The 25,875-nt window shown below is 29.4% G+C and overlaps 3 protein-coding genes across 3 annotated transcripts; 1 reads left to right on the top strand and 2 right to left on the bottom strand.

Annotated features, from left to right (window-relative positions):
- Window positions 1–1,196: 1,196 nt before the first annotated feature.
- On the bottom strand, window positions 1,197–5,753 carry LOC126739215 (aquaporin-11). The gene is made up of 5 exons (XM_050444794.1): window positions 5,552–5,753; window positions 5,305–5,495; window positions 4,796–4,988; window positions 1,683–1,903; window positions 1,197–1,633 (listed from the first exon to the last, which is right to left on the bottom strand). Exons 1-5 carry the CDS (start codon window positions 5,626–5,628, stop codon window positions 1,440–1,442), a joined length of 876 nt encoding a protein of 291 aa, XP_050300751.1. The 5' UTR covers window positions 5,629–5,753; the 3' UTR covers window positions 1,197–1,439.
- Window positions 5,754–7,893: 2,140 nt separating this feature from the next.
- On the bottom strand, window positions 7,894–21,969 carry LOC126739211 (probable RNA helicase armi). Its single transcript, XM_050444788.1, has 13 exons — window positions 21,522–21,969; window positions 21,104–21,462; window positions 19,625–20,202; window positions 19,410–19,572; window positions 19,149–19,320; window positions 18,936–19,091; window positions 16,948–17,437; window positions 13,630–13,853; window positions 13,390–13,554; window positions 11,514–11,953; window positions 11,241–11,383; window positions 11,079–11,184; window positions 7,894–8,300 (listed from the first exon to the last, which is right to left on the bottom strand). The coding sequence occupies exons 1-13, from the start codon at window positions 21,841–21,843 to the stop codon at window positions 7,983–7,985; spliced, it is 3,636 nt and encodes a 1,211-aa protein (XP_050300745.1). The 5' UTR covers window positions 21,844–21,969; the 3' UTR covers window positions 7,894–7,982.
- A 2,815-nt stretch (window positions 21,970–24,784) lies between these two features.
- LOC126739216 (phosphomevalonate kinase) lies at window positions 24,785–25,741 on the top strand. Its single transcript, XM_050444795.1, has one exon. The coding sequence runs from the start codon at window positions 25,059–25,061 to the stop codon at window positions 25,629–25,631; it is 573 nt and encodes a 190-aa protein (XP_050300752.1). The 5' UTR covers window positions 24,785–25,058; the 3' UTR covers window positions 25,632–25,741.
- The last annotated feature ends 134 nt before the right edge of the window (window positions 25,742–25,875 follow it).

Genomic DNA, 25,875 nt, shown 5'->3' with positions numbered 1-25,875 from the left:
ATGGAAAAAATAATGATGATGAAGTTAATCATAGAATTCTGAAGTTTGTCAAGAAAACACATCAATGTAAACTGGATGGTAGAAACGACACATATCTCAATAATGACTTAACTTACTATAAACAGTTAGAAGAATTCTTAAGAAATTATTTAAAATATCATACCATGTAAGAAATATCCTGTAATGCTTATAAGCCTATTAACCAATGCCCTGGTGTTAGTGCAGTGGGGTAGTAATATAAAAAAAAAATTTTTTTTTTTAGTAAAAATAAAAGTATTCTTTATAAACTTTGAAAATTAAATTTAAAAAAAATCAAAGTATCATACCATGAAAAAAATCTGTTTTTGTCCCGCATATTCGAAGGACTGGGCCACTGTCAGCAAGTTGGTTGCTAGCAACCAATGCCGTGACGTCATAATGTAGTACACGTCCAGTGGGACAGCATACAAATTTAACTGGACAAACTTAAACTTATTTGGTGAAATATGAAAGTGAAGTGAAAATTAAAAAGTGCAGAGATGGGGCACTTTTAAATAAAATTAAGAATAATCATATTAAAACAACAATGTGCATATTTATTTAAAAATTGAATGATCATAATCAATTTTTTGTTGATTTTATATTTTAAATATATAAAAAAACTTAATAATAGGACGATCAAAATGTACGAAAAAGTATGGGAAGAAAAATTACTTTAAAGTTGATTTGTTGCAATTTTCAGGTTTAAAGAAGCGTTTCAATCATCATTTACCTTCTGAATCTAAACTTGATAAACATGAAAAAAATTACCTAAAAGTAAATTTCTTTTGCAATTTTTGAAGGTTCTACCACGTTTAATTTGTTAACAATTACTCTCCTGCATTAGCTTAAAATCTTCATATGCAGTCATGAAAATTTCAGATGAATATTTCCAGTTTTATTACGATTATTGATAAGCTTAATAAAAATGATCAAAAAGTAAATTTTTTTTATAATTTTTTTGGTGGTTTTATTTTATTTACCAATTACCCTCTGGAAAGTTAATTTTTTTACATGATACCATTACCTCCACAAAAAATTAATTGAAAAATAAACAAAACAAGACAAAAAAAAAATTGAAAACTATTGAGTTCTTCAGCCTGTAGGTTTACCAGCCATTTTCTGTGGATGCAACAATGGAAATTTTTGACGATTTTGGTCGGAAAATAATACACGTATTTAAAAAAATAAATCATGAATTTAATAATTTCGATAACAATTCTCGAATCAACAACATATCGGAAGCAAAAAATAACAACTATCCTTAATTACATACACTTCGTTAAAACATTTTGAATTTTTTATTAATATGAACACAATGTTATAAACACCTGTTGTAACAGTATAAAAAACCAAAAAGTCGAACACTGTCAAGGTTCTTTAATTTAATTGAACACATTATTTTTATATATTTTTTCAATTCATTCTTCCTTAACCTCCCTTTTAATAAAATTCTGAACAGCATTCGATTCAAAAATAATGCAAGACAGCAAAGCTCCAGTGCATGCGCCCACCCAGTAGACCACTATATGCTCTAGAACGGTGTTGCCAGCGCAACCAAACTTGAGCGAAGTCGCCAGTGCTGGATTAAAATAACCTCCAGTTAAGTTAAAAGCTGAAAGATAATCGTTTTAATTGATAATTTTTGAAATCGAATAACTTACCTAAGACAACCATAGCGGTGGAAAAGAAAGCGTCAACGAACCAGCTGAACCTAAATGATTTTTCAGCTAGAATTTTTGAAACGACCCTACACATGCACGTGAGCGCACATTCGACTATCGCGCCAAGCACCATGTCAATTTGCAAATCCGCCGAACAATCTTCGTATGCTTTATCTTGGTGGGTTTCTGCTAGTTCTACTGCCCAAAGAAGTTGTACGTACCTGGAAATTTGACATATTATGGATATGCGAGCTCAATGTAACTTGTCTTATTAATGCGTCTAGGCTCTTTCAATGTGACTAGGTCTATTGTTCATCGACAGTAATAATTAAGAATCTCACAATTTGACTAATAATTTCAGCCAATTTAATGATATGCCTGAATTTTGTTAGGCATATTGTGAAAATTACCCAGTTCTCGAATTTTTTAACATAACTGCATTTACAATAGCTTTTTTCCATTGAGGTGGAAAAATTGATTCTTCTAGACAAAAATTGAAAATATGTACTAAAAATGGCACAATAAATGGGCAAGAAAATCTAACCATATCAAGGGTTAAACCATTCAATTCACAAACTTTAGATCTTACACTTATTTATTTTGACATAATATGAATTTTTATTTGCTTTAGAGCAAAATTACGGACCAGCTGGTAAAGTTCCTGTGTGTTATCAAGCAGATAAATTCTATCCTCTCGGTAAACCTACCAATAGCTGTAGGAGGAATTATGAACCAAATTTTAACCTGTTAAGTAGCAGAAGGTTAACAGTTTGGCAACAACATAATTGTTGTGGCCGGTATAACAATCTTAAGAAAAAAATAAAGATTAGGGTTATGAATATCCGGTCCTGAGAAGATAAATAAAATAAACAAAAATAATGGAAGTGTTTGGTTTTGAATTTGTGATAATAGTTAAAGGTACTTGTATACTTGTTTTGTGCCAAATCCGATATTCTTTCTGTTAGTACTAGTAGTATTAATACGTATTTGCATTTTTGCTATACCAGGCATTTGCCAGTGAATCACAGTACACAGCTTTTTAGAAACTGTATACTGTGCTGTGAATTTGGTAGAATTTTAATAAATTATTTTTTTAGAGGATATCTCAATAACCTGATAAAAAAAGAGGTCGGTAAACTTTTCTGAAAAAGAAGTTATTTTGCTCTGTAATTTAGTAAGTCAATATGCAGGTACAATTGAATAAAAAAAAGACTGATGCAACATCTTGGAAAGAAAAAGATCAGGCCTGGGAAAATTTTACAGCAGAGTTTAATGTAAAAAACCCTTTGTCAGGGTTGGTTCGAACCCTGAATAATCTTCGAACAAAGTATGAAGGTATAAAAAGAGATCTAAGAAAAAAGTAGCCAAGAACAAACAGGAAATATTTAAAACTAGTGGCGGTGCAACCATAACACCTCTTACCACCTATGAGGAAATAATTTATAATTTAATAACACTGAGTGTTGAGGGACTGCCTTCAAGATATGATGATTATAGTAAGTGACAAAATATGGTGGCTCAAATTTTAGCTCAACAATTAGATGTGTGTTTTCTTTTCATTTCTCAGTCATATAACAGTGGCATAACCAGCGAAGAGGGATAGGTGTAGGAAGGGTGTAACCTTAAGTCAGGCATTATCATATTAAATAAAGAGACATTTAACCAGATGAAAAATAACAAAATACTCATACAGATTAAGAACAAAATTTAGAATATTATACCCAAACTTCTTGCAAAACTATGCAAGCTCCAACTTTTTGAAAAATTTGAGGTTATAAATTTCCTGGTAAACCTTTTATACGCTGCTTTTTCCTGTTGTTAACTTATTCTACTGGTAAGCAAGAGTTATCCCGCTGGTAAGACAAACAAGAAGTTCATAATTAAATTTTTAATGTTACCAGCAGGATAACTTTTCCAGACACTTTACCAGCCGGTCCATAATTTGGCCCTTAAGGCATAAACGTTTATTGCTGTGAACTTTTTAAATCTGTGTCCTTTGAATTTTTAAAATAATCTTGAAGCTGATCCTAAGGAATTTTTTTTTGCTTCTGGAATTATAATTATTCTATTGGTTTGGTAGTGAGAAATTTTATCTCTGCAACCTGGGAAACCATCGATTTAACAAGCCATGTGCGGTAGTACCAATTTGATAAACTCCGTTGGTGGTATTTAGTATCACCCTCTCTCTATCTACTTTAGCAACTTCAATTGCAATATTCTGGCCGACATCGAGCTTCAACTTTTTATTGCTAATTTCCAGCATTTTTTCTGCAGCTTCTTTTTGACTCACAATTTACACTTCACATGATTTACCATCAGTAGAATTATAATATAACGCATATAATGTAGTCGAACTCAAAAAATATCGTATACATGTTAATTTTTATAATAATCCTAACAATATGCTGCATCATAACACTGAAATTATTATTTAATTTGTGAGTCTTAATTATTAACGTAATATTACAATACGTCGAGTCATCTTAAAAAATCCTAGATATCTTATATTAAGACTAATTTTGCAGGGAACCTGAGACTTATTATACACAATTAAGTTATTAAAACTAATTAACTAAGGATTCTTGCCTATAATTATTATAACATGCTATATTGCTTTCAGGAGGGTCACCAATAAATAAGAGACATCTTTTATAAAATAAAAGAACTGCAATAAAAACCAATTTAACCGAAGAAGATAATGGCTGAATTATAATTTTTTATATCAAATGAGAGAGGTGAACTATGGCGAAGCTTGGCTTTAAGCTAAGAGAACAGCAATTGTAATATAAATTACAAAATAAAAATACAAATTTAAAATTTGACTAAAATTACTAAATTATGTTGTAATTTTGGTAACGCTTGATGTGAGAATAAAATCACTACGTTTGACGTCAAATGTTTAATCCCCTAGAGGTAGGATGTTAAAAGAAAAGGCATTATCACATTGGATGAAATGATGTACCTCACATCCTTGATCATATGCATCAGATATTAATAAGAATGTGCGAACAAGATAAACGATTTTTTTGCAATATGTAAATTTTTTTATGTATTTGGATTTACTCTATTTATAACTTAAAATATTAAAAAAATAATCAGTTAATGCTTCTTACCTAAAAGTTAAAATGGCAGCAAGCAATTGGACCCCAATAACGTTAAGTGTCGATTTCCAAGTCCTGAGCCCCAAAAAAGCCTCCTCCATGGGAGAGTAGGGACACGCGGAAGCATCGCCCCATATGTTTGACCACCATATCGTTAATAAAAGTAGAAATAGAGCGTAAGCGCCTACACCCCAATTATCGGCAACTACAATATACTATATTAAAAATATTTAATTTTAATTAATTTTAAGTCTCTATAAACCAACAATTAATTACCAAATTTTTCTTGAAGACACCACTTTAAGAAAGGGCAAATGTGAGATCTCAACATGACATTTTAAGTATTTTTTTAGGTCTACATTTTCCCCGTCTACTTTATTATCTTTAAAATTAAACATATAGGGATAATACAAAAAGGGCTCTTGAGTAAATATATAGCTAGTAAAGAGCCATACAAAAAATTAAATAATTCTGTATTTTTACTAATAGGAAACACTTATTTAGAGTAAATTATTAATTACCTATTATTAGTTCGTAGCATGCGGCACATAACTCTAAAGTGGCTATGAATTCCAAAAGAAGCTGTTTGGCTAAAGAATCCTCTATGTAGGACCAGACCACCTTTCGCAATTTTGAAGCCAAATATAAGGTGAATAAAATTAACCCCACAGATATCAAAAGTGGGTTCATACCAAAAATATTACGTCTTTTACTGAAATTAAAAAAATATATATGAACCAAAAATATTTTTTAATAAAATATACTTACTTGAATCCCAAAACGCCAATGTCCTTTAAGGTCCGGACAACTAATTTCGGAAATCCTGCGTTTGGAGCCGTCTTCATTCCGCTTATTTTTGGTCAAATTTTTTTTTAAACTATTATTTTTTTATTAAATTTTATTCCCCGAGTTATGTGTGCGATGCTACGGACTTCGAAAACGACCCATAGTTTTATTTATAGATACCTATTGCCTGCACTGTTAAGTGTTTCGAGTTATTTTTAAAATGTAGTTTTTGGGGGGTACGTTTATACTCGCGTCGATAAAAATATTTTTGGAAAATAAAGCGTTTGTTATGTTAAGTGGCTAGTTAAATACAAGGGGTATTCAAATTCTACGCGGAGGCAAGAAATAGTAAAAAACAACAATTTATTGGAAGTAGTCTTTATTAAGGAAAACAGAAGTTTCCTGTAACATATTATTGATTATTCAGTTAATTACAATTTATCCCAGAAAAGTAAAATAAGTACATTAAGCATTTAGTGTAATTACATATAAAAATATCTTATACAGAAGAGGTAGGAAGATAAAACAAACAATGACAAGAATAGGAATGTAAACAAAAGTACAAGAATAGCAATGAGAAAGTAAATGATGGAAACCAGAAATGGAATATCTGGCAGCATTTAAAAAAAGTTTTTAGTTACTTGGTGTTTAAGAGGTAAAGAAATGGTGACCATTTCTGACCTTGACCACTTTCTCAACAGCTCACTCATTTTAACTGTAAAAGTACAGTGAGTGCTTGTTTTAGCAGGTAATGATTATGATAAGCATTAAAGGTTTACGATTTTGAAACGGCACACATTTTACTGATAACTAATTTCTTGACATTAATTTGTTCTCACAGTTTAATATATTGCTTGATTTGTTTACAGCTTCATTCAACATTGTTATTCATATAACATATTCCCTCAAATTTTCTGAACTCATATATAAATTATGTATTTAAACATTTCTGGCTTATTCAAAGTATATTAATTTAGAGTAAAAATTCCAGGAACATTTCTAAAGAATCATTTAAGGAACATTGCCTGAGATGATTTTAATAATCCAATATATATAGTATTTTTTTAAATTGAATAAATAGAAACTCTTTAAATGTGTGGTTTTGCGACAAATGTGGTTTCACAAGTCAAGTAAGGGAGTGCAAAAAATTCATGATAGTAAAAAAATGTAAAATATCAGCACCCATGGTCGATAAATGTAGGGTAAAGAATTATTGGGCACATCTTAATTTGAACCTTCTTTTCTTAGAAAGAACATTGACGCACCAAAAAATGTTACTGTTTTTAACCCAAAATTACTAATTCTTCGCAAACCAGAAATGACTACTTAAAAAAAAAACAAATAAACGATCTCAACATGATGACCCTAGTAGTTATTATTCTAGAATCGCTCGTCATAAATGGTTGTAGAGGTGCATTTATTTATAATTCGTTGTCCTTCATTGTCATAAAATATAATTTTTATGACAGTTTGCGTAATTCATTCAAATAGGCAATCTTATTTTAGACAAGGACTTCAGAAAATACGCTTATTGTTTTAAAAAAACGAGCTTTGGGAATATTTCTAGATCTAACTAAGCCATTCGATACCGTATACCACTCGACCGCCTCTGGCATGTAAGAGAAATTTACACAGCAAAAATGTTTAAACTTAAACATCTTAAAAATATTTGAAACAAGGATTTATTAAGAATAATATATTTTGGATTAATACAGTCTTTACTTCAATATGATTTGACCATACTTGTTTTATGGTACAATTTAATGCGCAGGTGTCAACTAAAGAAGAGATTTCGAGATAGATTTTACTTTCTGGCACTTCGTCTTTTTGCCAAATTATCAGATGAAATTAAAAATATTTAAAACCGTTTTGCAAAGTTAGTCTTTGTTCTAACATTGCAAATTTATTATAGTAGATTAATGTTTACCAAAACCTACACTATCATTACTTTATTCTATATTGTTTAAATAACTGTAATACACTTATACTAACTATATATGTAACTTGACTTAATATTAAGAAAACGCTATTTTATCTTATATAACTTTCTTATTTTTATTTTTTATGAAATTAAAATATATTGCTTTCAAATACCTTCTGAATACTTCTGTTTTATTTCATACATGGTTTGTTTAAATAGTAGTTTAAGAGTTAATTAAATTAAGTTATGGGATAAAGTAAATATTTGATTTCTAATAAAATTGTAGTCTAGGTCAAAAATTAATTTCACCATCTGTTTTTCTAATTATAAAACTGTCTGAAATTAAATGAACCACCACCTTGTACTCATCACACAGTTACATTTAAAAAAAAAGTTGTATATGTCTGCTTAAATTAGATCATTTATATTTCATAAAAAACTAAATATCAACAAAACACTTTAAACACTTACACTTAAAATTTATTTTAATTCTTAAAAGTTACATCCCATGTACGCACCCTTATCCACACAATAGTTGATCACCGTTCTCCAGTAAGTATCCTGACACAATAAAGCGGGATTGCCAATTATTATTAATAAAGCCTTTGGACGCGATATTGCTACGTTAAGCCTGTGCGGACTTGACACGAACCCCAAACTGTGCGTCAGGTCATGAGCTACATAGTCACTTGATGATCTGACTGTTGATAGGAAAATAATGTCAAACTCTTGCCCTTGGAACTCTTCTACAGTTCCACATTTCGGAATGTCCAATTCTGCTTCGCGTAACAGTGATCTTATCTCCATGACCTAGGGAAAAAATATTGAATAAGAACTCATTTAAACAAATGAGTTTTATTTATGTAAAAAATTATGAATATGGGTTTAGGAATCCTTTCAATACGATAAAATATGTTAAAAGTTTGGATACCTGGATTTAAACGTATAATAGTAAGAATGAATATATCTCCAAAAAGTCATTATAATTTAAAAATCTATTGTCGTATAGTACAAGCACCTATGTGACTTGCGTGTACCTATAAAAAGTATTGGAAACCTTTGAAAAGTTGATTGTTGAAAATTTTCTTTATTTATTAAAAATATATACAACTTCAATAGTAGACAATATTGACCAACCATCGTTGATACGTATATGTTCAATGTACACAATTAAAATTTATTAATTAATTGAAAAATTAAAAGTAAAAAAACTAGTCCCTCTTCTTAAATTCAAACAACCAAAAATAATGAGAGTATCTAACTAAATATTTAAGTAAATATTTCTAAGAGTATCTAAGTAAATATTTGTTTATTGCAAATTGTAAAAGAAATATCACTTAAAAAATGCAGTTCAATGTCTATGAATGTAAAGTATTTTTCTCCGAAGAAGTATGTTTCATGGGCATTTTCACTCTATATTGCGAAACACGTGTCGAGTATTAAATTAAAGATTTTTGGTTAGTGATAAAACTATTTTGTTGAGTGTCACACTAAATTGGAACCATTGGACTAAACTCCCCAACAATAGTACATCAAAAGTATACGTTATGATTAATTCATAAAAATCCATACATACAATCAATTTTTTATAAAATGTAAAAATACATTTTTATGAATTTTTCAATTCAATGAAAGCTTCAGAATACTCTAGGGTTGAGCAAAATTTCACTACCTGTGAATCATTCACTGTGAATAAAAAATCACATTGACGATTTAATAACAACTTAAAAATAAACTGTGAAATGTTAAAATTTCAGACAAACGAATGCGCGTTGAAATTAATCGAAAGAAGTAATTCATTCATCAGCGATTGGCCGTCGTTAAACAGACTATCCTACTCCGATCGTCTATCCGTCTCTCTCGTTTGTGGGGAAAAACGAGAGAAAAATAATTTTTTATATATAATTTTTATTGTACATATATTATATTTTATATTGTCATGCTTATTTAGTTTTTTTTTACTGGATTCTTATTATGATAGAATATTTTAATTTATCTATTTCTGAGGAAGGTCGAATATTAAAATATGTTTGTATTTTATCATTATTTAATAACTTATATATAATAATTAAACTTATATATTATATTATATATAATAATTAAACTTTTAAAGACAATTATTTCTTATTAGGATATTTCATGTCTATGAAAATATATATTTTTTCAAATGTGAGAACAACGAATCATTGTTGTCATTGTCAATGATATTGTCTCCAATTTTTATTTACTTTTAGCCTCCTTAATATTTGTATCTGGGTATGAACTATCCTTTAAACAATAAACACAGAATAGTAATACTTTTCTTATTATTATGCGAATTCACTGCCATGATATTAAGCTACACGATAAGCAAACTCGCCCACCGGCGCTCAATCGTGAATTCACGTTCACAGGTTGTATTCACAGTGAATAGAAAATCGCGTTAACAGTTACACCTGTGAATTCAAATTCACGACTTAGCTCAAGCCTAGAATACTTCAAAGAATCTTTTAAAATAAAAATCAAATCCATCTGAGTACTAGAAGTGGAATTCTGACCCAAGTTATCTGAGACTCTCCCCTTCGACATGATTTCGAAAATCCTGGATAAAAAGTTCTGATGCATGGATTTTGATCGTATTTCAAAAAAGAGGAAATCTTTTGATAGAATTGTGCTGTCTGGGTATGACTCAATGAGCCAAAAGGTTGCATGCAATCTTATCAATGGGTTGCATCACCTTATTACTATATATTTTCCTTATGAATGAATTAGTGTGTAACCGAGTTTATTTGTTTCAACGGGGTAACATTTCGAAATCCTTCGTGTGACTCATATTTAACGCTTTCTTTTATTTTTATTATTTTTCCACACTATTTGGTTCTATAATACAGTTATAAAGCAATGGACATTAAATGTCTGTATATGCTCCCATTATTCAATGACATCACATATGTAAAACTACAAAGATAATAATACTACGCTACGGATAAATACTATAAGATTATTTTTTTCAATTATAATATTAAGATAATAGTTATCACTGTTTTTTTTATCCAATTTTTTCTATAAAGAGTATTTTGGTTTCTTTAAATAATAATTCTATTGGATGCCTTCTGTTTTTAAAATACATGATTTTGAGGATATATTTTTGAGCTACACATAAGGATTTCATGAAATTTGTACACGGGTTTTCTGATATAACTAAAACATAACTTACCATCGATTTGACCAACGATAAATACACCATTATTAACATAGTAATTTCCATGGATTTTTATTAACCCATAAAATCGATTTTCTTATTTTTTTATGATAAAGATTACACGCTTTTTACGTCATATTTTTGTCAATAAAAATTTCAACAAAACGTATTTTCTTTTTATTATTTTTACATACTATTATTTTGTAAACCGTAATATTTTGGATATTTTAAATTGAGGCAAAAAATTAAATTTTATTATTATTTAAAGAAAGCAAACTACAGTCGTACCAATTCCAAATTTTTGGAATTGTTCGAACGAACTAACTTTGTGCCTCCTAATCACATAGAAGATAGACGTATTATCTAGACGATATTTTCACCTTAAATTTTAAAATAATCTTACATACCTGTTTTGTGTAAGGGGTAATAATACCGATGTTACTAGCATTCAATCCAAGCCTGTAACACTCATTAATATAGTAAAATACTTGAGCAGCTTCATGGGGGTTGTACCTATAGGGAAAGTTAATTAATTTTTGACCTTCAAGGTTTATTTCAGTAATTTTTACCAAGAAGGCGAATCGGCGGTCTGATAGTTTTCTCCCTCAATACCATGAAAAACAATTGAGGGCACAGAACCGTCTTTTGTTTTAGGCAAAATTGACGCTAAAGATTTAAGTAGAAGTGATTCTGGACTGTGAGTGCTCGATATCTGAAAAAGAATAAGTAAGCTTAATTTTAAATGTTCAAACATTCAAAAGTAAATATTTTGCCTAATTTTAATACTAATAAAAAGCCTATTCTAGATGTTCTAATTCTTTAGCTTAATTTTATTAACTTACAGTAGGAATGAGTTCTCCGTGGTAAAACATCTCGCTAAACAAACTCAAAATAAGTCCCAAACTTCTATAGTTGTGAAGTAGTTTAGTCACAAGCCTCGGATCGTAACCCTCACTATCGGGAAACCCTTGCACATCCCTAGCATACGGAAACCGATTTGTTAGCCTTTCAAGTAGCGACTCGCTAAGGCCAGTTTCCAATGAGATTTTAGAACATATTACTGGGCCTAACTGCATAGGATCGCCAGCCAAAACCACTTGACCGTTAACTTTATCCAAGAAAGACAGAGGAATTATTACTTCCGGTTCGGAGCCCTGGCCCGCTTCGTCTACGAAAATGTGCGTGAAATGTCCACGTGGAAAGTTCATCATATGGAGCACTCCAACACTGTTACAGGTTGAGACGGTGATCTTGTGACGACCCAATACTGCCCTGCTGCAATCTAAGAGATATTGTTTTAAAACATGCGTTAACTATAGTCAGTAAAATAAATTACCAATCACTAGATTTTTTTTTAAATCTCTAACTGGGAATTATGCTAATAGAGTGTTAAATAAACTATGGTATGTAAGCTTCCATACGTTTATTAAGGGTAAGAAAATAAAAAAAAACCAAATCTCTACTGATTTTTTTTTTTTGAAAGAGCAGTCTTGTAAATATCTAAAAAGATTATAAAATAGGGTTAAAAATAAAAGATAACAAAGGACAAAACTTACGTCACTCTCATTACATTACAAAAGAGAATAGGGGCACTAATATCTAATTAAAACACTTAATGATAACATCACATATGTGTGATAGATTGTGTGTAATTTAATTAGATATTAGTGCCCCTATTGTCTCTTGTAATGTAATGAGAGTGACGTAAGTTTTGTCCTTTATCTTTTATTTTTATTTTTAATCTTATTTTATAATCTTTTTAGATATTTTCTTTTAGAAAAAAAAACCTACAGTGGAGTATAAGATGGTTTTGACTCCACCCTGAAGAATACCTTTCTATAAATTTACCTAAGAAGCCCAAACAAAAAGAAACAATGTCATACAACAAGATGGAATGAAAGTTTTTAAATTAGGCATTATAAAAGTTATCTATTTATTTATTAAATTTAAAATGCTACACCGAAATTACAAAGAAAAATTAAAAATTTGATAACCATAAATATGTCATTTAGTACACAATATTTCACCATCAAATATTGTTCAATGACTAATTACTATTATTATGTTCAGTTGCAATATTCCACTTCCACACAACTAAAGCAATAAGGAGAATTAAAAAACTAAATTAATTTAAAACTCATTATTATTTCTCTTTACTATATTCAGATTCAATAAATTTCGTAATAGTCGAAATTCGAAGTTCGAAATTGAATTAGCTTAGCAAATGAAAATAAATGTGACAAATACGTGAAACAAAATCGAAAATTAGTAAAAACGTCTGGAACAGATAAAAATTATATTAAGGAAGAAGTCCATTCTGAAGTGGAGTCAATATAAAATTAAAAAGTTAGTAGGGGAAGTCTTTTCTCCACAAATAAAACGCTAATCCTCTAATTTCAGGAGTGATGCATTTCGGCAAGTGTTCTTGCCATCATCAGACTCTAAAATATAATATTCAAACAGTTCAAAAACATATACAACATTTTTTTTCTTGACAGGTGACATAAATTATGTCACTCTGTACGTACTTTTTACCCTACTAACTTTTCAAGATAAAAATTACTTTAAGTACCTAAAAGAGCTAAACAGTTACTTATAAATATCAGGAAGAAATACATAGCTCAACTTTGATAAAACGATGCCCACTTAGAAGTTAATCGATCCCTCGACAACTTTAAATTAAATAACTTAATTAAATATTTCAAAGTTATTACTTACCAAAAGTCATTCCGTTTTGTCCAATAATGTTTTCGTCAGCAGTGCTTTCTTTTGCAATACTTCCAGTAGCACAATAAGGTACTAACTTTGGTGGAATCCTATCACCGATCGCGTAATTTATCGATACTAACCGTACCAAATCTCCTGGTTTTAATACACCAAAATCTAATAAAAATATTTTTCAAATGAACCTGACTTACTTTGTTAAAACGAACCAAAAATATATTTTTAAAAACTCACCAATAAGTCTTAAGGCTAATAGATCGGCAGCGCTATTAGACGGCGCAGTTACCAGTAATCTACAATTAGGAATTAACCTGATAATTTGTAAAATAGCCTCAATTACAGTAACAGTTTTTCCTGTGCCAGGTGGCCCAAAAATAATATACGGTAATGGTCGTGATATTCCTTTTAAAATATTGATTACTGCGTCTTTTTGTTTGCAGTTTAGATGGCGATTATACCTAAAAGAATTGGAAACAGTAAATAGATGCCGTTTATCACAAAACATTTACAATAAAATAATAATAAAAGAGATAGATGAAAACAATAAAGCAATAAACGTTTTGTTGGCCCACATGTTTAATGTACAATAAAGAAAGAACACAACATAGAGATATTAAATTAGTAGAAAACAATAAATAATATATGTCCCAACCTTATTTAATACAATAGAGATAATTTCTTTGTGTCAACTTAAAATACCAAATGCCAAAAATGTAAAACTAAATATTAGGGCATGGATTTGAAAAGGACTATTTTGATATATTTTAACTGTATTAGACTATTAGATACATTGGCATAATCATAATCAATCCAGAATTATGTAGTATTCGATGACTCTGTTATCCGAATCCATTTAAGTACCTACTTTTTTATCTGGGATTCTATCTTTTATATTCTGATGACCGGGTTTGAATCCTTGTATTATACAACAACAGAAACTTTGATGGAGGAAAAGAATTTAAAGAAAAATTAAGAAGGAAAACTGAAATTCTCTGAAATATTGATGATTAGTAATAAGTTTTAAAACGTTATTAAAAGCTAATGGAATAGAATAATAATAGGAAAAAATAAACATTTTTATGTAATAATGATCATTTTTATAGTAATATTGAAAATCATTTTCAAGTTTTAAATGTTTTAAAATCTTTACAGGTGAAAAAGAGGGAGCGACTCGATCGCATTGAAGTTCTGAATCCGTAACTTATATCTATAATTATTCTTTAAATTGTGGAGTTTCCCACGCAATGAAAAAATGCCATAATTATCCCAATACCCAAAGGGGGAACAAAAAAGGATGTCAAAAACTATAGACCAAATTGACAATTTTTCTATAGTAGATTTTTTTTTAAAGATCGTATATGACTATTTCTTTAATTTGTCAAAAGAAATAATAGGTTTTGAACAGAACAATATTTATAAACGAAAGTCTATAGATACCATATTTTTGTAATATTTGTATCTATGAAATATTCATGTGTGTAAAAAATTTTCAAGTTCTCAAGCCATTGAATTTGATGATTTAGTCTTGGAAGATAACATTATGGTGGCATCATTGGATTTTTTTAATTACTTCAATATTGTCATTATTGCAGTTTACATTGATTAATTGGACAGCATTCAAAACCTATTTTTATAATTTCTTTCTATTAAAACCAAATTTAGTAATAATCAATTAGATGAACATCTAATTCGAATTCTAACATAATTACACTTTTTAATAAGCAGATTTTTATTTTTGTATAAAGCTATTAAATGTGATCTGAACGCTTTTTAATTATAACATTCCTTAAGCTAACTAAGAATTAATAAACTATTTTTAATTTCTTTTAAAAGGACAAATTCCTTTCAAAATTCTCCATTATGTAGAATAGCAAAAAGCAGCAGTAAATATTATAAAAATTTAGATTCCTTTGTATACATTAGTATATCTCCAACTCTTAAAAAGGAAACTAGAATCGTTTCCTTTTTAAAGTTAAGTTACTTAAATTTGTTAGTTACAGGACTTTGTATATATTGCGACTTAAAATAAAACAATTGTAAATATTTATTTAAATTTAGATTAATGTTAGTTTATATTGTGGATACCATTTTGGGTTTTTTTACCTGGTATATCCGCTATATGATAAATAAATAAAAGAAATTTAATAAAGTAAATTTTCAAGTATGTTTTTTGACAAAACCACAAATCATAATTTCACTCAATTTAGAGCATCATCAAGCCTAAGAATAATAGAAGTATTTCATATATCAAGTAAATATTTCAATAAAGGATAAGCTTTTTCTATTATACCAACTGTTTTTTCAAATTATTAAGCTTTTAAATATTATTGTCAAATTAGTGAAAAATTAAAAATTTGCAAAATTTAAAAAAGATCTAAACAATTATGCGGGTATCTGCTTTCTTAATGAATTAGATTATGTATATCTAAGCTTGTATATGAAATATAATTTATTAACGTGAAACAAGAAAACCGTTGTTTAAAGCAGTATGCCTGATTTCTTTAAATAAGGCTTCTTTTGATAGAGGAAAATTGAATAATCCGCAGAAACGGGAATTGGAAGCTGTAAACTTGCTGCACGAGGACACACTGAAGAATACTGGATGGAATTATTTGTGTTAGTGTGTTTACGAAAGATTTCAAAGGAAAACTTATTGTTAGGTTTACTTATAAGATCCAGAAAAGGCAGCGCACATATCTTTTGCTCACTTCCTTTCCACACTAAAAAGATACTATCAAAGTATGTAATGTAACTCCTAAGAGCCTTTTAACTGTACCCTTGACTATTTTCTCTAGAAGAGGAAAATGACATGATCCCATGGCCAAATCATTATAATGTCTCGAGCATTCAATGAATCATTAATTACTTATGGATCATTCAGATCAGTCACCTTATTTGTGACATATTTCTGTACCTATTCTGCATTTTGCGCTGATACTTTGAAAACAAATATGGACATAGAAAATACAAGATATATAAGTAAAAAGTAAAATAACTACTTATTTTTTGTTAAAATAAATATAATAGCTAAAAAAATAACTTCAATTTTTTCCTTATTTGGCGCCCAAATTTTAGAATTTAAAATATAAAAGGAATATAACACATAAATTATATTTCACTTTACAAACAACATATAGCTTGCATCAATCTAAATACATTTTAAAAATTTCTGGAATTGCTAGAAAGTTTTCACTTGTTCGTTATGTAAGTTGTAAGGGCTACATATCAATTCAACAACCGTTTTATGTTTGAGTTTAGTATACGTACGTAATAAATATTTTTAAAGAATGAATATATGCATATACTTAAACAAAATAATAAATAATGCAACACAGGTATTTTATATCTAGGTGCAAACAAAATGTATTCAGAAATATTTATTTCAATTTTAGTCAATTAGAATACACATTATACAGTTAAATCCCTTTCAAATAAATGAAATTAACACTACTACAAAAGAGGGCCTGTTGTTTGTTTTTCCGTTATAAAAATTGTACACATTGAAACGTCACTTCAGACATTTAATAAAATGACCTTACTAAAGTGCCTTACCATTCTAATTTTAAATGTTTGTCAAGCATATCCTGAACAAGCCTGCCGTCTTCATGAACAAATCTACTTCCATTACCATTAACCGAATCCGATTCTGATGTCTCGCTTCCGCTAGTACTTTTCCTGCTATTTCTTTCTCTAATACTGCGCATCTTCGCTTCCCTGGCTTTTCGAATCAATTGAGAAGCACTCATCGTCTTTGAACTTGAAAGACTTTCAATCATTGAATTTTCCGGCGTAATAGGAGTAACATTATTGGTAAGATTTTCGGTGTTTGTTACATTGCGATTGTCGGGCGTTTGAGTTAAAGGGCTAGTGGGATTATTGATTAAAATTCTGCGATTATTTTCTGCGTGTTTTGAGTAACATTGGTAGATGAAATTTACTTGAGGTTCTTTTTCTACTATTTTGTTGGGAAATATTAGTTCTTTTCCCAGATTTCTTGCTGCGAGAAATATCGCGTGATGTTTCCTTCGATAGGAGCTGCGACCTTGGGAAAAAATTAAGAAAAATTTAATCTACAGCTGATATTTTGAACCAGTTTTGTTTTGTATTTTCAGTGTAAGATTGCAAGCCTCCTTCGGATGTGTATTATTTTATTTAATTTTTTTTTTTTTATTGATTTGTAAAACCACTTATTTCAAATTTTTTTACATTTTTTCGTTAAAACAATCTACAGTGGAAAATAAAAATGTTTATTTACTTTTTATATGACATAAAAATACTACCCGTAACTCTCTTCTATATGACACATTTAATAGTAGTTAAAGTAGTAAGACAAAGAAATAAGAACAAAGGATACCGAAAAATTCATCCATTATCACAAGTTATACGAAAAGGTGCAACGCACGAATTATTTCGGACTCGATAGTACAAGTGGGGCATTATTAAAATAATATCAAATTATATTATACAAATTTTAAAAAGAGAGTCAAGGATTTTTTAAATGAGAAGAATGTGTAAAAAAGATCTACTGGTGCCTTAATATAAATATTTTATAAAATATAGTTAAAAAGACAACTAGCTGCTTAATGAAAACATCTTGTCGGACTTGCATTGTCTTATTTATTTAATGTAACACGACGTTTCGGTTGGTAAGTATCTCCAACCGTTATCAAGTGTAAACTCGGTAACGGTTGCTTTTAAAATTAAAAAATAGAAAAGGCATTAAATTAAAAAGTAATGGCAAATAAACCTAAAGGAGGGAAGGATTTCTTGAAAGTACTGGAATTTTTTTTTGGTAAAAAACGAGATTTTGAAACCGGAGAAGTTCCGAGGATGCAGTAAATAAATTGATTTCTAATATCAACAATAATTGACAAAATGAAAGAAAAAAGAGTTAAACCGTTTTTATGAACTTCTCATAGTCCTTTGATATAGTCTGTATCACACAAAATTGCATCGTCATCTCATATACTGATATTGTTAGAAGTTGTGTATTTAAGGAATAGATATTAGAAAAACGTGTGTTTGGCTAAGCAGCAGCTTATTTAGCCTTAATTTGAATAAAAACTTTTATGACTTTTACCACTAAATCTGCAGATCAAGCAACTCTTAAGTGAAATTGTTATACAAAATAATTTTAAACTTACAGACTTGATATACTAAATGGCAAAATCAGAAAAATATTTTTTTCCATTCAAATATTACTGAAAGATTCTGGATCTGTTATAAGGCGGCGCTTTAAAAAAAAAGACCCGTGATGGTGAAAACCTGCTTCAGTTTTCTAATAGAATACTGCTGTCAACTTTTTAAATTATACATTATCTAGTAGATATTTTCATATAGTTTTGTATTTTTTAGTAGCAACAGTAAATACAGTATATGTATTTTTTGGTTTGCTCCTTTTGATATTTACATTTTCATAAGAAAACTAAAAAATTAGTCAAAGCTTGTAGGCTTGTAGTACTTAGGCCTGCTATAACCTTCATGAAATAACAGGAATATTTTTAACATATATATTAGTAGTCAATTAATTAGAATCTTACCTGGAATTACCCTTACCGAATAATCCTCCCCATTATAACCATCATGAAACATTGAAGAAAATTTCAAATAAATATGTTTACCACCGACTTTCAAAACATTGCCTTCATATTCATGACTTGATTTTCCTAGAGGATCCCTTGCCACAATTTTGTCACCTGTAATACAAATCCTTACCTAATGCCTGAAAATTAAAAATTTGCCACACAGCTTACCTAATACTATACTTGGTCTTCTCTCTGCTAAATTATTAATTTCCAACATTAAAAACTCCCCATTTTTAATAAAACATGCTCTTTCTTGGTCAAACTGTCTAATAGATAACAGATTTGATATCTCATCTAAATGTAAAAGAGTGTGAAATTTGTCTTCATAATTCATAGGTGTCTAAAAATATTTTGTTGATTACAAGGAAGAAAAGAAAATAATATAAGGCAATCTTTATTTCCTCCTATATATACTATTTTTGCACTTACCAAGTCAGTAAACAAACATCTTTTAAATATTTTTAGTTCTTCTCTAAGTTCTGTCATATCATTAGTTCCATCATATTTTATAAGTAGCTCTAATAGTTTCTTAGGGACAGCATAGGATGGCATTCTGACAGCTTTAAATCTTACAACAGAGTTGTATGGAGCTCTAAAAAGATTTTTTTACTGCTATACCAAAACATCAAATTAACAAGTAATACCTTACAATTAATTTATCACTTTTATAAGAATTGTTATAATTAATATTTGAATTATTTTTTTGATAGTATTCTCCTACCCTATATGGGTTAACTACCATATTTACATATCTTCCAATAGTAAATCCATCAAAGTGAAGCTCCAGAAGTTCATTTGAGCATCCCATAGTTTTTGCTGTACAACTTAATACCAGGTCAAAGTTTCCCTGAGGCAAAATATTAATGTCTTTAGGACTTTCTTTCACAAAGCTTAACTGACTGCACTCTCTGCTTATTTGCACATTTAAAAGCTTAAAAAGATCCTCAGATGTATTTGTTATACTGATAATAAGCTTTTGAGTTTCTCCTAATTTATTAAAAGTAATCTGGCATGTTGAGATGTCCAGTCCTGGATGATTTTCCTTCAGCTTAACACTCTCTGGTCCATTTATATTTTCCATTTTTTTCATCATAGTATCAGGAATGACCTTTAGAGCTCTCCAAGTGCACTTTCCTTGGTCTGATTCAATGATTTCAGTAACAACTTTATCTCCTACTACTGGGGAATAACCACAACTCAAGGATTGTTTATCAAAAAAGATCTATAAATAAGAAAAATATACCATATAGGTATATCAAAAATATTTAGTGATACATAAAAAAACTGAAGAAATGTTATAAGTAATACTTGGTAATAGAGTGTATAAGACATAGTATTTTTAATGTTCAGTTACCCACCTAATTGGATGTTAGCACTATATACAGGGTATATCAAAAATATGCTACCAAACTTTAAGAGATGATTATATGTAATGTCAAATTATTGGGATAGACACAAATTTGTCTTTTCCTTAAAGTAGTAATAAGAGGTATCCAATGTGTCATAGTTTAATTTTTGATTTTCTTGGAAAGCATTTTTAAAAAGGTATGCCTAATATAAAACATTGTCAGTAACAACCATTTTTTTAAATTAGTTGCATATAAAGTACTTGACAAAATGCAAGTTTGTTGTTTTTACTCTAAGCTTATGAAAAAATTATGACTGCTTGAGCAAAAAACTATAGTTGTCAAGAAGCAAGGTGAAGAATAGACAAATTGATTTCAATCTTAATATATCACAATATTTTGATGTTTTAAGCTTGGCAGAAAAATCTTTTACGAATATATATTTTAAAAAACACAAAAAAAGACTTTACATATTTTTTATCTGATTTTTATGACATAATGCATTATGATCCCAAATTTCCCAAATTATTGGATTTATTTAAATATATATAAATATAGCACCCAAATAAATAGTTATACATATTTTCACCACAACATTGTACATTTAGACTTCTTCATAAATCTTTGATTTCTGACTCTACTATAGATTTTAGAGTTATGTTAATATTTTGTTTGATTTGAAAATTCTCAGCAATAATTGTTGTAATGCTTATAAACTCCTATACTACAAATATTTTGTAACACTTTGATATCTTTTAATATGTAATTCCAACTTACTTTACTGCTTATAGATCCAGTACAGCTTGACACATCCCATGACAAAATTTTGCCAGATTCAATGTGAGGTCTTATGGGTGATAATTTATTCACTTCAATGACTTGGCCACTTAGATCTAAGCTCTGCTCATTAACTTGATATTTTACATCCAATTGAAGCCAATCGCCAACATACGGTACAAAATCTGTTGAAACCTTATCTAAATCCACTGTAATATCACCAGGAGTTAAAAAGAGCAGCCTCTTATCTCTGGTTTGAACTTTAGAAATCATTATTCGAGTAGAGAGAATAGAATCTTTTTGTACAACTGTATCCCAACCATTTTCTATTGGATTTATGTTGTAAATTACAATATTGCCTATAAAAGAGAAGTTATTTAATGGAAACATATATGAACAAATAAAAATGTGTACCTACCTTCAGACACAAGTTTGTGATAGGATACATTTTGTCCTATTTGCCACTCCATGCCATCTGCCTTAAATTCGTACTTATCATCAATAATATAGTTTTCACCATTTTTTCTAGAAATCGTACCAGTTTCTGTAGAGAAATTATAGTCTACATTAAACAAATTTTTTTTCATATCCGCATATTGTTGTTGGGTTTCCAGAAGACCACTTTTAAAGGGATCCTCTGTACAAGCTGCATTTTCTAATAAGATTTCTGTAACTTCCTCCAATGACAACTCAGGCTCAGAGGTTTGAAAGAATGAGAGAATATATCTGAATATATTCATTATGGTTAAATAAGGTTTTTAAGTTAAAAATCTTTTACTTTTACACTGAAATCATTATAAATTTTACACAAGAATTGTCATTAAAATAAATATTATGAACATAAGTCATAAACACATCAATCACAAAACAGAAATATATCAGAGAATGTCATTTCTCTGAATATATAGAGAAGTGGGGGTTGCATACAAACTGATCGAAATTTTTCTGACGAATCTGCTAGCGTCCTCTCGCTTGGCAACGGAAACTATTGTAACTAACTTGACAGTTTGACGTATGTAATTAGACCAATCAAAATAGTAGAAAAGCGTGGCCAAATTAGCGCGGGAAAATTCAAATTTCACTTATTTGTTAAATTGTTTACTTTAGGCTTTAAAATAATATGATAATAAAAGGTTTCAAACATACACTTTTCCAATTTCTCATTCGAGCAATAACGACTCTTATTACTTGTAACTTACTTTCGCCTATATTATTGCGTCTGCAATTTATTGTTATAAATTTGGTAATACCATCTATCGACACATTTAATATTATTATCAATGCATGTAAATCTCTATTGTATTAGAATATTATATGTTTTTAACAATGCCGTTCAAGCAAATAAGTAAAATCATATAATGGGTTTTTTCAATAATGTTAAAAGTGTAGGAGAGATATTAATTTACGAATTCTTAAATTAATAGGAAATGTGATAATTATAATAAAAGAGGATTGTACTTGTATTTTTCAGTAAACGCCTTAAAGAGTTCATGCAAGCTACTATTTGTCTCACTGTTTTCACTATAGCTATAGAAGTTTTAAATTCTTGAACTTAATTAACTTAAAATTCTTATTAAAGTTAGGATAGAGGGAATTGTATTTAACACAGGTCTCTACTTTCTACTACAGAACTAATATTTTCACAACAGAAACTTTAGATAATTACTATAATGATGCTAAAACATCATAAACATAAGAAATAGTATATTGTATACCTAGTAGGAAAAGCTTAACATTCCCGGGCGATCGTAAAAATTGCCAATACGGAGTCCGGGAATGTGGCTTTTCCTACGAGGTCTACATACTATTTTTTCGAAAATCGGGAATCATTAAAATTAAGGTAAATTATTACTAATCATGTTAAAAATTTCAAATCAACATTATTATTTTTCCCTTAAATAGAAGAAGCCATGAAACATTGTTTCGTAACTACGGAAACGAAGTACATAATTTTAAATTGTCAAACTTGACGAGTGAAAAGTTTATTTGTGGCATCTTTCCAAAGTGTTGATTTTTTAACGTTTTAAAAAGCCAAAGTAACGTGTAAAATGATGAGTGATGATGACTGTTCCATTTCTGGAAGCCCCCCAGAACTCACGGAGGCAGTGAATGCTGCATCATTGGAATTGTTATCAGTAAAATCTAGAAATAAGTATAACTATGCATACAACCGCTTCATGGACTACCGTACGAATAAAAATGTAACTTCTTTCTCGGAAAATGTTGTAATGCAGGCATACTTCTTGGAGCTTGGTTCCAAGATGAAATCTTCAACTTTATGGGCCAATTATTTAATGCTGAAGGCAACCCATGCAATTAGACATGATGTGGATATATCTAAATAAATATTCAAAACTTCGGGCATTCCTGAAATGGAAAGCACATGCCTATAAGCCAAAAAAATCCAAGATTTTAACTAAAGAAGAAATAAACAAATTTATTCAGGAAGCGCCAGATAAGGAATATTTAATGATTAAGGTAACTTACAAAACTTCATATTATATTTGGATTCTTTACATGCTTATTTATTGTTGTATTTGTTATATTTATGGTAATATTTGGAATTTCCGGAGCTTGCAGAATAGACGAGCTGGTTAAAATGACTGTACAAGATATTCACGACCTACTATCTAAACTTTTAGTTACCATACCGGATTCAAAAACCAATACATCAAGATCATTTATAGTAAACGAAATGTACTTAAATCTATACCGCAAGTATGTCTCTTTAAGACCAAGAGACATGAATACCACTCGGTTTTTTTTTTAAGTACCAAAATGAAAAAGGTTGTAGACAAGTAGTAGGAATTCATCAATTTAGAAACATGCCTAAAATAGTGGCCAGTTATTTGAATTTGCCAAACTCGAAAGAATATGCCGGCCACGTTTGGTTTTGTTTTTGTCGGTCTTCTGCCACAATGCTTGTTGATTCTGGTGGAGATATTACTAGTTTAAAGAGACTGGGTGGATGGAAATCAACAAACGTCGCTGAAGGATATATAGAAGAGTCTCTTACTAATAAGGAAGAAGTGGCAAATAAAATTTTCACAGCAGAAAAAAATCAAGAAAGCAAATCTAATATTTCTAATACTGCAGTAACGCCCAATATTAGTTATTGTCATACAAATAAAATTATTAGTTTGGAAAATATTCAACAAAATAATGCTATTAGTTCCCAAGTTCTCTCAGTTTCCAATACTTGTACCAATTGTTAAATAACAGTAAATATAACAAATAATAAGTAATATATTTTAAAAATAAAATTGTTTAGGAAAAAATCTGTTTGCATTTATGTTCTAAAGTTTACTGTATAGAAATAACATTTCGTTACAGTACAGAAATGAATATTTCCTTACTGTTATTTTCGCTTGCCAGGCAACAATCAAGTTGGAGGGAAATATTGACTTTTCCTTTCAAATATGTTGTCAAAAATGTTATTATTTCTTATCGATTTTCGGAAAAGTCAATTTTCCTGCCACGAAGTTTGCGATTCGTAAAAATATTGAAGCAGTTTGCCTGCCATTTAAAAAATTCAATTCTAAGAAATATTAAGACTAATTGCAATTCGTATTTGGCCATCCTGTGAACTCGACTTAAAATCTGGTCGTATGTTTCTGTTCTTGTTCACTTGATGGCGCTACTACAAGGCAATTACCAGATAATGGTCGTATGTTATCAGCTGTTACATTTATACATCATAAAATCTAACCTCTAAATTAACTGTTCATGTTTTCGTAAAAATTAAAATTCCTTGTATTTTACTGGGAATATAAATTCGTAGGACGTGTTTAAATGCATTACCATAATTTGCAATACAATAAATCATATAAAAATATTAAAATCGACGCCAGCACTTGCGTATTACCATCACAATTACGACCAGCATATAAAAGTAGGTAGAAAAGAAAATCATACCACAATAGATTTTACTGTTAACAATAAAACAAAGTAGAAAATGAGTTCTAAGCCCCACATCTTGTTATTTAGTGGTAAAAGAAAATCTGGCAAGGACTATATTTGTGAAAAGCTGAAATCAGTGCTGGGCGAAAACAAGTGCTGTGTCATAAGAATTTCGGCACCCATAAAGAAATCTTATGCAGAGAACCACAACTTGGATTTTAATGAACTATTAAGTGATAGCCCATATAAAGAAACGTATAGGCTAGACATGATAAATTGGAGTGAGGAAGTGAGAAAAAAGGACCCTGGATTTTTCTGTAAGGTAGCATGCAGTTTAGCTCCAAATAAGGATGTTTGGATTATTAGTGATATTAGACGGAAAAGTGATATCAAGTGGTTTAAGGAAAACTATACAAATTTAAGCACAATTAGAATATCTGCTGATTTAGATATTAGAAAGCAAAGAGGATGGATTTTTACAAAAGGAGTAGATGATGTAGAATCGGAGTGTGGATTGGATGATTTTGGACCTTGGGATGTAGAATTTGTTAATGACAGTAATCAGGATAGTGAAAGGATTATTCAAAGTATTCAAATGCTAATATCCCAAAATAAGTTAAAAGACTAGAATAAAATAATTAAATAGAGTCAACCTAGTTTCTATAAATTAGTTAAATAGGTAATACATTTTTTTTTAATAATATGATTTTTTTTTTAATAAATATGAATATATAGTTATTTAGTTGTTTTATTACTTATAAATTTTTATTTAACATTAATTTGCAAAAGGTGCAAACATGTCTTATTTTAATTGAAATGGAGGTCAATATCCTAATAATATAGATTTTATTAAGTCAATTGATCCACTTAAA

The sequence above is a fragment of the Anthonomus grandis genome, chromosome 8 (genome assembly GCF_022605725.1).
Source record: "Anthonomus grandis grandis chromosome 8, icAntGran1.3, whole genome shotgun sequence".
NCBI lineage: Eukaryota > Metazoa > Arthropoda > Insecta > Coleoptera > Curculionidae > Anthonomus > Anthonomus grandis.
Note: the sequence above shows the minus strand (reverse complement) of the source record. Positions and strands in the feature narration are given on the sequence as shown.